Source organism: Natrix helvetica (genome assembly GCF_964273705.1).
Source record: "Natrix helvetica genome assembly, chromosome: 15".
Classification (NCBI taxonomy): Eukaryota; Metazoa; Chordata; class Lepidosauria; order Squamata; family Natricidae; genus Natrix; species Natrix helvetica.
In genome coordinates, this window is record NC_138565.1 from 8365930 (window position 1) to 8380204 (window position 14275).

General features: G+C 46.9%; 2 protein-coding genes across 9 annotated transcripts in view; one reads left to right on the top strand and one right to left on the bottom strand.

Moving 5' to 3' along the window:
* Window positions 1-11066, top strand: part of LOC309399624 (uncharacterized protein) — a 30372-nt gene extending 19306 nt beyond the window's left edge. The window contains exons 1-3 of one of the 7 annotated variants that reach the window (XM_081967631.1): window positions 6084-6194; window positions 7947-8071; window positions 8213-11066. In XM_081967631.1, the coding sequence (XP_081823757.1) occupies window positions 8370-9962 (1593 nt within the window). In that variant the 5' untranslated portion in view covers window positions 6084-6194; window positions 7947-8071; window positions 8213-8369 and the 3' untranslated portion in view covers window positions 9963-11066. Of the gene's footprint in view, window positions 1-6083; window positions 6195-6906; window positions 7116-7513; window positions 8072-8212 lie in introns of those variants that run through there. The other 6 variants (XM_081967635.1, XM_081967632.1, XM_081967636.1 and 3 more) reach the window with 6 other exon arrangements.
* Window positions 1-14275, bottom strand: part of LOC309399623 (uncharacterized protein) — a 200301-nt gene that overhangs the window by 25113 nt on the left and 160913 nt on the right. The gene's annotated exons all lie outside the window — the stretch shown is intronic.

Sequence of the window (14275 nt, forward strand, 5' to 3'; positions counted from 1 at the left end):
TTTTATCACATCTTTTCTGTATTCTTGTTTCGTCTGTTGGGCCTTCAGTAGATTTTTGTTCTTTACTTCGATTAATAGATGTTCTTGACTTTCTTTTAAATAATCAGCTAGTGCATGTTTTTCTTCTTCAACTATTTGCTTCACTTGTAATAATCCTCTGCCACCTGATTTTCGGGGCAGGTATAGTCTATCAGTGTCACCGCGTGGATGTAAACTGTAGTGCATTGTCATTAGTTTCCTTGTTTTTCAGTCCAAAATGTCCAAATCAGCTTGTGTCCAGTTAACTATACCAGCTGTGTATCTTATAACTGGTATTGCCCAGGTATTTATGGCCTTGATTGTATTTCCACCATTTAATTTAGATTTCAAAATTTTCCTAACTCTGTTGGTGTACTCTCTCCTGACAATATTTTTTACTTGTCCATGTTTGATGTTATCCAACTGCAAAATGCCTAAGTATTTGTAGGCTTCATTTTCGTTGCATTTAATTAGTTGGCCATTGGGCATTTCAATTCCCTCACATGTAGTGATTTTGCCCCTTTTTATGGATACAGTGGCACATTTTTCCATGCCAAACTGCATTGAAATATCGGTGCTGAATACTCGGACAGTGTTTGTCAGTGATTGGATTTCTATTTCTGACTTTCCATAGAGTTTCAAATCATCCATATATAATAAATGTGAAATTTTTTCAGCTTCTTTGGCTGTTTGGTAGCCTAATTTCATTTTTTTTAAGATTACTGATAGTGGGATCATCGCAATGATGAAGAGAAGAGGTGAAAGTGAATTACCCTGGAAAATTCTTCGCTTGATATTAACCATTCCATAGTTCTCATTCGCTACTGCCAACTCAGTTCTCCATTGTTTCATCGCCTTTTCAGTGAAGGATGTAATATTTTTACTAATGCCAGTTGTTTCTAAGCATTTTATGATCCAACTATGTGGCAATGAGTCGAATGCTTTTTTATAATCAATCCAGACCATATTCAAGTTCGTTTTTCTTTTCTTACAATTTTCTAATATCATTTTATCAATTAGGAGCTGATCTTTTGTGCCCCTACTCCTTCTTTTGTTGCCTTTTTGCTCTACTGGCAAGATGTTGTTTGTTTCCAAATAATCCATAATGTTATCTGCAATAATGCCTGTGAGTAATTTAAAGGTTGTTGGCAAGCATGTTATTGGTCTGTAGTTTTCAGGTATTGTTCCTTTAGTTGCATCTTTCTGAATCAAGTATGTTTTTCCAGTTGTCAACCATTCATCAATTTGACCATTTTGTAAAATTTCATTCAGTTGCCTGGCCAACATTGCATGTAAACTGGTCAGATATTTGAGCCAGAAACCATGTAATTGATCATTTCCAGGTGATGTCCAATTCTTTACTTTTTTTACTCGATTTTTGACCATCTCAGTTGTTATTTCTAATACTTGCATTTGTTTGTTACCAATGCTTTCCTCAAAGTCATGTATCCACTTTGCTTCCTTATTGTAGTCCTTTGCATTTCCCCACAATTCTTTCCAGAATTCAGCTGTGGCCTGCTTTTCTGGTTTTTGACTTTTGGTGCCACCATTCACATTAAGACTTTGATAAAAACGCCGTTGGTCTGATCGAAATTGTTGGTTTTGTTTATACTGGATGATTCGTGCCTCATATCTTTCAATTTTTCTAGCTGTTGCTGTTATCTGCTGTTTTACAATCTCTACAGCTTCATTGATGTTTCTTGTATCCAATTTATATCTTCTGATTAGCTGATCTATGATTTTTCTGTTTTTAAGCCGTTGCTCATGTATGTTCTTTAAGTTGCTAGCATCTGCCCTTAATTTTTTGACTTTTTGTTCTAATCGGATTTTCCACTTTGGCTTTGATGCTTTTTCCATTGTGTGATTAGGTACTTTGATTTTAATGCCTAGTTCATTAGTGACTATTACAGCTGCACTGTACATTAACTGATTTGTTTCCGAGATGGATCCCGATTCAATTGTTGAAAGCACTGCATTAACCATTTTCATGATAGGACCCAAAATTTTCTTAGGGACAGTTTTGAATGATGGTAAACGTTGCCTTTCCTCCCTAGCCAGAAAATGCTCCATGATCTTGTCCTTCAGTTCATTTTGTTTTTGAGTTGGTTCATCAGTTGGTTCAATGGTAAGTAGTTCTGGTGGTAATGTTTTTATTTCCTCTCCGGCAGCTTCCTCTGGGAGTTCTCCTATGATTTCTTTAGTTGTGTCATGAGTATCACTTATTTCCTCTTGTGATGTTGTTGTTGTTGTTTTGCAATTTGCCTGAATTTCCTCAAGTTCAACTTCGCTAAACACTTTATTTCGTATAATAAATCGCCTTTGATCTGCTAGTCGTTGTCCACTAACATTTGAATCTGGATATTGTTGTTTCCATAAATCATACATTCGCTTTAAATAGCCTCTTTTTTTTTGGCTCTGAGTTGTAATAACAGGCCATTATGGCACAATTTTCATCTGCACTATATTTCTGTCGTTTTGCTGGCTGGTCCACTTGTAGCCCACTTGTCGACGGATGCCCAGGGACCTCAACATCCGCCGCGGCCCTTGTTAACCCGCGCGACGACCGATGCGGTATAGAATTTTTATTCGTTTCTTTCACCATGTTGTATGGGTTGGCGAGTTTTTTTATGGGGCCAGGTTGCCAACCTGACCCCAACCCTCCTCCTTTCTCATCCGGGCTTGGGACCGGCAATGGCGGAGTTTTTATTATTATTATTATTATTATTATTATTATTATTATTATTATTATTATTATTATTATTATTATTATTATTATTATTATTATTATTATTGGTAATATTAATATTAATATTGCATTAACAGAATTGTATCACAGTGGCCAGTTGTTTAGCCGGATTTGGCATTAATTACTAGTCAAGCCCCACCCAGGGGCCTAGGACGTCGTAACGTATTTTATTATTATTATTATTATAGACCAGAATATAATTTTAATTCAGTACCAAGATAGAAGGACCCAGGCTTTGAAAGCCTCCAAATCCCCGATTACAGTTTTACACTCAATCTTTACACTCATACGCCCCCTTACTTGTGGGGTGCCACAGGGGTCGGTCCTCTCGCCACTCCTGTTCAACACATATATGAAGCCGCTGGGTGAGATCATCCGTGGTTTCGGGGTGGGATACCACCTGTACGCTGATGATACTCAGCTGTACTTTTCCACCCCGAAACACCCCAACGAGGCCATCGAAGTGATGTCCCGGTGTGTGGAAGCCGTACGGATCTGGATGGATGACAACCGACTCAAGCTCAACCCCTCCAAGACGGAGTGGCTGTGGGTACCAGCTCCCCGGTTCAGCCAATTAACTCCATCATTGGCCATTGGGGGCATTCAACTTGCCCCCGTGGAGCGGGCGCGCAATTTGGGCGTCCTCCTGGATGCCCGGCTGTCCATGGATGACCATGTGACAGCCGTGGCAAGGGGGGCGTTCCACCAGGTTCACCTGGTGCGCCAATTGCGCCCCCTACTGGACCGGGACGCCTTACGCACAGTCACTCATGCGCTGGTGACGTCTCGCTTGGACTACTGTAACGCTCTCTACATGGGGCTTCCCTTGAAATGCACCCGGAGGCTACAGTTGGTCCAGAACGCAGCCGCGCGGGTAATTATGGGGAGTACTAGGTACTCCCATGTGACACCGTTCCTGCGCGAGCTGCACTGGCTTCCTGTGGTCTATCGGGTGCGTTTCAAGGTTTTGATAACAATCTTTAAAGCGCTCCATGGCTCAGGACCTAGTTACTTGCGGGATCGTATTCTGCCCCATACATCCCTGCGACCAATCCGCTCGCACAGAGAGGGCCTCCTCCAGGTGCCGTCCACTAGACAGTGTCGGGGGGCGGCGCCTAGGAGTAGAGCCTTCTCTGTGGCGGGCCCAGCCCTGTGGAATGACCTCCCTCCGGATATTAGGAATACCTCTGACCTCCGCTCCTTTCGTATTAAGCTTAAGACCCACCTATTCCAAGTAGCTGGCCTGGCTCAACTTTGATCTAACCATATCGCTCCTGACGGGTTTTTAATTGGGTATTTTAATTATATTTAATTATTTAGGGGTTTTTTAATCACTGTATTCTAATTGTTTTTTATTCATCAGCCGACCTCCTCCTTGTGTATGTCTCGGTATATGTCTCTGTTATATGTTTGTTTTGTCCACATATTTATTTCATATGTTTCATTGTACGCCGCCCCGAGTCCTTCGGGAGAGGGTGCGGCTAAGAAATAAATATTTATTTATTTATTTATTATTATTCATAGGAGAGTCACATACACCCTTGCCCTCCCACTAATAATGCCTATAATATTTGTTGGTTACCTGAGTTAAAGCCCCCCCCAAAAAAGCTTTTAGGATTGTTATGCTAAATAGCTAAATCACAGGTCAGAGGTATCTTTCAAAGCTTCTAGTTTCATGTTCTAGCTATGTTGTTTTGGGGGTTTCCTTGTAAGGGAGCTATTCTTGCATTCAACATCCTGGCTAAGAGGTTTCTGACAGGCAAGTTGTTTCCTTCTGTGGAAGCCCAAAGATTCAGAAAACAATTGCAAGAGAGTCCAAGGGTCCAGAATGAGAAGGGAGGAAGGCCCAGGGAAGCACCCAGGAAGGTGGACTAAATTATGATTACACTCAGGTACCAGGAAAAATATTCCACAAAAGGAAAAGGGACCCTAGAGTGGGAATGACTTTAGAGGTCTTCTACTCCAACCCTCTGCTCAAGCAGGAGATCATATCCCAAAGGTGCTTTTTCAAGAGGCAACTGGATTTTCTTTGCTTTTCCTTGAAGATGTTTCCCTTCTCATCCAACAAAGTTCTTCAGTTAAGAGAATAGAGTAGAATGAATATAATAGAGCAGAGCAGAATGGAACAGACAGATGAATTTGTCTTTGGTGCAAATGCTCTCAATGTACATAAAGCAAAATAAAATTCATTCATCAAGATACAAAACTTAGTGATAGTCTTAAGTTACTAATAAGCAAACAAATCATAATAGGAAACAAATAGAACAATATAAATTGTAAGGATACAAGCAACATGATTATAGTCCTAAGTGAGAAGAGAGGAAGGAAAGCTCCACTCATTAATGTAGCTCTGGATGAACTTCCCATCGCATTCCCTTTGTGCTGCCATGTTTTCTGTTTTCTTCCATCATCCCAGGGGAATTCCCTCCATTTCTGCTTAGTTTTGTGAATACCAAAGTAATACAGCAATCCAGGAGAGAGAGAAAATCCTGTCCCCTTGAACAACTTCTGCCAAAAGAAAATACTACATAGCTTAATGATCCAGCAGTTAAAGACCCAGGGAAAAAAATCAATTTGGATCATATTAACATTGCATGATTTCCTGTTTCTGTTTTCCAACAATGAGGTATTGACTTCTATGAGGAAATTCACTAGCAGGAACCATTGGCAGGAGATTCTCCTCCTTAGGTCCTCTTTAAGTGGAGACGGTCTCCTTTTGTGCAAGAATTCCACATTCTTCTATCTAGAAAGAAGACTTTCCCGGCATCAAATAGAGGCCATGTCGTTGCTATTTAAAAACACACTTGAGTACATATGGAGAGTTTATTTATTTCTTTGGATTCTGCCTTTGTTATTTCTGCAAATGAGGCAGAGAAGAAGATGTGGAAGAAAAGAGACTATTTGGAGCTCAGGGTTGGACTGAGGGGTCTTTGGAGCCCTCTGAGCCCCTCCCCCTTCCAGCCACGGGGACCCCTCCCTCCTCTCTTCCCCCAACAACAACCCTGTGAGGTGGGCTGGACCGAAAGAGCGTCCCTTGCTTTCTCCCCCTGTGCCTCCTTCACTGGACCCCTCTGGCTCCCCTTATAGGCGGCTATAAGGTCTCCGCCCCAGAAGAGCCCCTGACCTCCCCCACTCTCAATAGGGGGAAAGAGGGGGGGGGGATCCCAAATATCAATGGGATTCCTCCGCCCCCACCTCCGCGGGGAACCATAGCAACGATCCACAGTGCGCAGGCGCCATCTGGCTGGTTGGAGGAAGACGGACGCCGATTGGTCAGTCTGGAGAGGCTGGCGATTGGCAGGAGGACTCCTTGGGGGCGGAAATGGCACAACTTCTAGGGAAAAAACGACGTGAAGCCTACACTTACGGAAAAGAAACGGGCAACGAGGGAGCTACCTGAAACGGCGACAGGGGAGCCTGGATGACACCGGTTTGGCGAAGGGGATGCTGGGAGTTGCAGTCTGGGAGGGTCTCCGTAGAACGGGGGGGGGAGGGGGGCTGGGAGACGGAGCCTAGTTTGGGGAGCGAGTCCGGGAAGAGGGAAGGAGAGGAAAGAGTAGAGGCAAAAGCATTAATTTTCTCCGCTCCTTTTGATACAGGAGAATAAATAACACAACACTTCAACTTTCTACTTTTATATAATACATAGCTTCCCTAGCATCAAATCTAATTGGCAAAACCCAAAATCAACGTTCCCCCCCCCCATCTTATGCACAAAGTCCAAAAGAGGTTTCCAAATAGAAACTGAATTTTGTTCTTTAATCAGTCCGTTTAGCTGCCTCTGCTAACTCCGATCAGCTTTTGCAGCCATTATTGTCCAATGAGGGAATGACAGTTTGGTCATTTGCTTACTGATGTGTCTCTTGGACTGAATATTATATTTCTTTACATGACCCTTAATCAACAATTTTTGCTTCGCTTGAATTTCTTGGTGATTTGTATTTGTATGTTCAGGTGAGCAAAGAAGCCCCTTTACAAAGGTAAAAGTCTCCCCAAAGTGGAGGAAATTCATCTCTTTTCAGCTCCACACCAAACTGGGAGCGCCTGGCTTTAGAAGCAACAATGCCACATGATTAAAAACAATCAAGGACTAATTAAAAGGAAGGGAGCTGGGTGTTCTCTGGAGCACATCTTCACCCACCTCCCCTTTCCTGAGAACAGAAATTGAGTTGAAGATTTGGAATACAACTCTGATAAATGGGCTGCAAATAGAGGGAAGCTTCCCCAGAGCCCAGGAGCCCCTCTGAAGACTGACCAACCTCTTGGGTGGCATCTTCACTCTGGCAACTGAGAGTAACTGGCAGTTTAGGCTGCATGGATGAGGTCATCAGAATTCCCAAGGAGATGACAGGTGCCTATCAAACCTCCCCTGATCCACCTTTTCTACCTGCAACAATGCCAGGCAAAATGTCTGTAAGAGACAAGGAGAAAAATCACTCAAACTGCCCATTTCTCACAAAAGGCAGACTACACAGCTTAATGGAAGGGGGGCGCAGAAGAAAGGGGGTGGGGGTGGGAAGTAGAGGAGGGGCAGGGGATGAGGAGAGGGAAAGGGAGGGGTGGGGGTGGGGCAGGGAGAGAAGGAAAGGGTGGGGCACGGGATGAGAAGGAGAGGTGGGGGGAAAGAGGGGGAGGGGATGGGGGAAGGGAGAGGGGGGAAAGAGGGGGAGGGGATGGGGGAAGGGAGAGGGAGGGAGAAAGAGGGGGTGGGGGCACGAGAGGAGGGGCAGGACAGACGATTCCCATTCCCCCCCTCACCGTTCCGACCATCCCATCCTTAGGCGCTTTGTGGGAGTCAGTCTGGACTGCCCCCCCATTTAGGTATCCCCTCCGAACAACCCTGCGAGGTGGGCCTGCGGACGGAAGGATGCTCTCCCCCCCCCCCCCCCCTCAGAGCAGCCCGGCATCGAAAAGGACCAGGTTGGAGGGAGGGGCGAACTAAGGCAGGAAGGGCGGACAGGCTGCACGGGAAGAGCGGCGGAGGGCGGAAGGGAGCGGATGGGAAGAGCAAGAAGCGGAGGGCGGAGCCAAAGGCGGGAGGAGCCCAGGAGCCGAACGGCCAGAGCGGCACGCAAGTAAGGAGCGAGGGGTGGAGTCACAAAGCGGCCACCGCCAATGGGATGGCGTAGAAGACGTCGCATGCAAATATGCACCGGCCCTGAGGAGAAAGTTTTTTTCCTAGGTGACGCAATCGGAGAAACATACGGCAGCGACAAGGAAGTAAAGGAGGGGGCCCCGCCCACATTTACGCACAAGAGCAGCGACGGAAGAGCTCTGCGGTTAGGCGACGGAAGTCACCGGGTGCAGGTAGGCCGCGGGGACTGCTGGGAGTCGCCAGGCTGAGAAGCTATGAGGGCAAGAAAGTCCTGGGAGGGAGTCCCGTGGGAGGTGGAGGCTTTGGGCTGGGGGAAAGGGATGCAGCCATCACCCGCCTCTCTCTCTCCCCAGCAGGAGGACGGAGGAGCCCGGCGGGGGAAGGAACGAAGGAAGCTTCGCCCAAGAGGAGGAGGAGAGCGGGCCCCCGCAGAGCAGCCCTGCCCGGTCCCGGCGCGGCTTCCACGGGAGACGGAAGGGAAAGGCCGGGAGGCTCCTAGGCTGAAGAAGGATGAGCCCAGTGGGACCCCGGGAAAGGTGGCTGCGTGGAGGGCGATGCGGGGTGGAGGAAATGGGCAGAGACCCCGAGACTGTCCTGGAGGGCGGAGGGTCCTTCGGAAGACACCACAATCCCCAAAGGATGCAGGAGGAAGGAAGGAAATATCAATGCAACGAATGTGAAAAATCCTTCAAAAATAATGGACGTCTTCAGAGCCACCTACGGATCCACAAAGGAGAGAACCCTCATAAATGCTTGGAGTGTGGAAAGAGCTTCAGTCGTAAGAGCAACCTTTATCAACATCAAAGGATCCACTCAGGACGAAAACCTCATAAATGCCTGGAGTGTGAAAAGAGCTTCTGTCAGAGGAGCCACCTTACTACACATCAAAGGATCCACACAGGAGAAAAACCTCATAAATGCCTGGAGTGTGGAAAGAGTTTCAGTCGGAGGAGCAACCTTTATCAACATCAAAGGATCCACTCAGGACGAAAACCTCATAAATGCCTGGAGTGTGGAAAGAGCTTCTGTCAGAGGAGCCACCTTACTATACATCAAAGGATCCACACAGGAGAAAAACCTCATAAATGTCTGGAGTGTGGAAAGAGTTTCAGTCAGAGGAGCCACCTTCAATCACATCAAAGGATCCATTGGGGAAACAAACCGAATATATGCCTGGAGGGCAGAGCGTCCTTCCTAAGACCTGGCAATCTCCAAAGGATGCAGGAGGAAGGAAGGAAATATCAATGCCACGAATGTGAAAAATCCTTCAAAAATAATGGACATCTTCAGAGCCATCTAAAGGTTCATTCAGGAGAAAAACCTCATAAATGCCTGGAGTGTAGAATGAGCTTCAGTCATAGGAGCAACCTTTATAAACATCAAAGGATCCATTGGGGAGAGAAACCGAAGAAACACCCCATGGGCAGAGGGTCCTTCGGAAGACCTTGTAGTCCCCCAAAAATCCAGGAGGGAGGGAAGGAATATCAGTGCCCGGAATGCAAAAAATCCTTCAAAAGAAATCAATGTCTTCAGAACCATATAAGGTCCCATTCAGGAGAAAAAGCTCATAAATGCCTGGAGTGTGGAAAGAGCTTCAGTCATAGGGGCAACCTTTATATACATCAAAGGATCCACACAGGAGAAAAACCTCATAAATGCCTGGAGTGTGGAAAGAGCTTCAGTCATAGGGGCAACCTTTATATACATCAAAGGATCCACACAGGAGAAAAACCTCATAAATGCCTGGAGTGTGGAAAGAGCTTCAGTCATAGGGGCAACCTTTATACACATCAAAAGATCCACTCAGGAGAGAAACCTCATAAATGCGTGGAGTGTGGAAAGAGCTTCAGTCGGAGGAGCCACCTTTATATACATCAAAGGGTCCACTCGGGAGAAAAACCTCATAAGTGCCTGGAGTGTGGAAAGGGCTTCAGTCATAGGGGCAACCTTTATAAGCATCAAAGGATCCACACAGGAGAAAAACCTCATAAATGCTTGGAGTGTGGAAAGGGCTTCAGTCAGAGGAGCCACCTTTATACACATCAAAGGATCCATTGGGGAAAAGAACTGAATATATGCCTGGAGGGCAGAGCTTCCTTCTGAAGACCTGGCAATCCCCAAAGGATCTAGGAGGAAGGAAGGAAATATCAATGCCACGAATGTGAAAAATCCTTCAAAAATAACGGACATCTTCAGAAGCATCTAAAGGTCCATTCAGGACAAAAAGTGATTATTTGGGGCCCCAAAAGTTAATAAAGCCAGGTGTTGTTATAGGGAAATATGGATCTTGAGTCTGTAATTTAGGGTGTTGGCTATTCCTACCCTCTTAGTATTATCTGCAAATTTGATGCGTCCCCCATCAAGTCCCTCATTTAAGTTATTTATGAAGACATTGAAAAGTTCTCGGCCTAAGATGGAACCTTGTGGTACCCCCGTGCTTCCTTCCCTCCCTGTACATATAGTACCATTAAGGACCAACCGTTGAGTAGTTTGTCAGCCAGTTACAAATCAATCCATCCAACTCAGTCATGAGATTCATCCCACCATGTTTCACTAATAGCAACTATGTCATACGTACATTTGTGTATTAGTATTTCAGCTTCTCCCTGTCTATTGAGCGTTCATATATAGGAACTAGAGTCCTCCTTGGATCTTGGGTATGTTTCTTGTATCCCCTACTCTGTGTCTGTGTTTTCCATCCTTTCTATCACTCTACTTCTCTGTGTTTTCCCTTGTTTTCTTCTTTCCCACCTTGTATGATTGGTCATTTAGTGGCTTTTCCTTGGAATTGGGCTCTAGAGGTCTTGAGGATTGCACCCCCTGCCCGCTCAACTGTCTAACTTCAAAATGAAGACCGTTTTCAAGTGTACAAGCTAGGCATTTTAACTAGCTCAAATTGTACCTTTTCGCAATAGGTTTACGTGACTCCTTTCTTCCACCGAATCAACTGTTTTGTACTTTTTCTACTGTATAAAAGTGTAAAATGAATCCCAAGTCTGTCATCCATTTTTTCATGAAGGGAAACCACTTTATTAGATTACTCTAAGGATGCCTTTAGATGATCTTACATCTCTGTGCCTAATTTGAGCAAGTGTTCCGTGGCAGAATTCAAGAGTCAGACCTGCCCCAACCCGGTCCTTTAGGAAAGGAAGACCCTCGACCCTCTATGTTGGTTTTCCATAGGTGGGTACCATGTAAGACCATCCCCAGATATCCGGAACTCTTCTCCGCCTTAGTTGCAGAAATAATAAAGGCAGGATCCAAATGGATAAATAAACTCACTCTATGTGACTGGCAACTGTGTTTTTAAATACAACTAATGGCCTCTCTTTGATGCAGGAAAATTCTTGATCCTGGATATAAGAATTCGTGGACAAACAGAGACCGTCTCCAGTTAAAAAGGACCTAAGGATGAGAATCTCCTGCCAATGGTTCCTGCTAGTGAATTTCCTCTCATTTCAACACATTGTGGGAAAAAGGAAGCAGGAAATCATGCAATTTTGATAGGATCCAAGTTGGATTCTTTCTGGGTCTCTTTAACTGCTGGATGCTTCAACATTTGGAACTTGGCCAAAAGAGGGTCATGTGCCTTGGGAAGGGGGTTCAGAATAATTAAGCTATGAAGTATTTTCTTTTGGCCAAAGTTGTTCAAAGGAGACAGGATTCCCCCCCTCCCACTTCCTGGATATCTGTATTACTTTGGGATTCACAAAAAGGTTTCTCACCTAAGCAGAAAGACTGAAAGGAGCTCACCTGGGGTGATGGAACAAAATGTAAAACAGGATGGCAACACAAAGGGAATGCAATGGGAAGTTCATCCAGAGCTGCGTTAATGAGTGGAGCTTCCCTTAACAAAGGCAGTCTACCTCCAACAATATGCCTTATGTGCAAAAAGATGAGGAATGGGCAGCTTTAGTAATTGGTTTGGTCACCTAATACAGACATTTACCTGGCATTTTAAATCAAGCCTTAATCTCCAAGGCACTCAGGCACCAAGTTTAGTATAGAACTTGATCACCTGAATTTGAGAGACTTTGACAGAAGCAAAGGTGAAATACAGACCATCAAATAATCCAAGTAAAGCAAAAACATTTATTAAGGATGGGGTGTCAAATGGTACATACATTCAGTGTCAGTAAAGAAATGATGAAAGGATAAAATGCATTGATTACTCCTGAAGTTTAAAAAACAGGAATTCTAGAAATATTCCCCAAGGGACAAATGTATGGGCTACATTAATCTTTCTCAGCTGGGTTGGTGTGTTTCTTGAAAGTTGCAGATGTCTTCAGTCAGAATACTCTGTTGTGTAGTTCCTGAAAAAGCAAGTTCACACATACAAAACAAAAAGTCTTAGTCAAGAAGGAAAGACACGTAAAATCTTAAAAGTAGCTTTTGGCGAGAGGGGGGGACATGTAAGGTTAAAGACTTATGGAGGGGCTCCATCAGGATCGCCTCCCAGCCGAGGAGGAGCTGCAGTGCAAGAGAGCAGCAGGACCAGGAGCCCCACCAGCCTTTGGGGAGACGCATCAACCAGGAAAAGCCCCCCAAGTGGGTGGGGACCCTCCAGACCCTCTTCCTGGGGAGGGAGGGGGAGCGTGGGGGGGAGAAGCTGGGGGAGGGGCTACAAGGGGACTTCCTGGAGGCCAGAAGAGACTGAGAATCCACATATTAAGGGGGTGTCCTGGAGGGGATTCCCCCCCTGCATATTTGGAAAGCGGTCCTTGGGGGGGGAAAGCGGGAAGAGGGAGTCAAGGGGCCCCGGGATGCGGGGAAAGTCAGAGCACCAGAAGGATCCCCCCAACCTCCGTCTGCCTGAATGCGGGGAGTGGGGGCGGAGATCAAACGGAACCCCCCCCCCCGCCGCCAGCCTCTCTCCGCGCGAGACTAGGAAGGGACTCGGCACTGCGCAGGCGCTCTCTGGCTGACTGAAAATGGAGGGCGCCGAATGGTCGCTCCGGTCGGCGGCGATTGGCTGAAGGACTCTTTGGGGCGGTCCTTCTAAAGAAAGGGCATGCATCTTGTTAGGGGGAGACATTCCGACGAGGGAAGGGAAATACAGATCCAGAAGCCTCCCCTCACCTCCCCTTGCCTGGATGCGGGCAGCGGGGAAGCAGACCGGACCCCAAACTTCAACGGTTCCCCTCGGCCGATCTCCCCTGGCAACCATAACAACCCTCGGCAACGCGCAGGCGCCCTCTGGCTCTTTGAAGCAAGGCGCAATCCGATTGGCCGTTCTGGGGAGGGCGGTGATTGGCAGGAGGACTGCTTGGGGCGTTCCTTTCAGAGGAACAGGAGGAGCTTCGGCTTTCCTACCCGGAAGAGCGTAAAGAGGGGGAAGCGTCCACTTCCGGGTAGGAAACTAAACGGGGAACGGGGAAGCTGCCTGAATCGGCGACAGAAGAGCCCGGGTGATGCAGGTTTGGCGCAGGGGATGCTGGGAGTCGCAGTCCGAGGTAGGGGGGTCTCTCCGGAGTGCGGGGGCCCTGAAGGGATTGAGGGAGGCGGGCAAGATTGGGAGGCCGAGGCCTAATGTGGGGGGGGGGGCGGAGGATGGGAAGGAGGCCGGGCTCGCAGGGACCGCGAGAGGCGGAGGCTTCGGACTGGGCCTCCCCTGTGAGGAAAGGGACGCAGCCATGACCCGCCTCTCTCTTTCCCCCTGTAGGAGGACCGAGGAGCCCAGCGGGGAAAGGAGGGAAGCGCCGCCCGAGAGGAGGAGGAGAGCCGGCCCCGGGGACCAGCCGTGCCCGGTCCTGGCGCACCTTTCCTGGGAGACGGCGGGGAAACGCAGGGAGGCTCTGGGGCTGCAGGAGGGATGAGCCCAGGGGGACCCCGGGAAAGGCGGCTGCCTGGAAGCGGAGGCGGGGAGGAGGAAACGGGCGGAGACTCCAAGACAGTTCTGGAGGACGGGAGATCCTTTCGAAGACGCCGGAAAACCCATCAAAGGATCCACTCGAGAGAGACTAACCAAATATATGCCTGGAGGACGGAGTGTCCTTGGGAAGACCCTGGAATTCCCAAAAGGATCCAGGAGGGAGGGAGGAAATATGAAAAATCCTTCAAGAGAAATGCACATCTTCAAAGGCATCTTAGAATCCACACAGGAGAGAAACCTTATAAATGCCTGGAGTGTGGAAAGAGCTTCAGTCAGAGGGGCCACCTTTATACACCTCAAAGGATCCATTCAGGAGAAAAACCTCATAAATGCCTGGAGTGTGGAAAGAGCTTCAGTCACAGCAGCAGCCTTTATGTACATCAAAGGATCCACACAGGAGAGAAACCTCATAAATGCCTGGAGTGTGGAAAGAGCTTCAGTCAGAGGAGCAACCTTTATACACATCAAAGGATCCACACAGGAGAGAAACCTCATAAATGCCTGGAATGTGGAAAGAGCTTCAATCAGAGGAGCAGTCTTAATA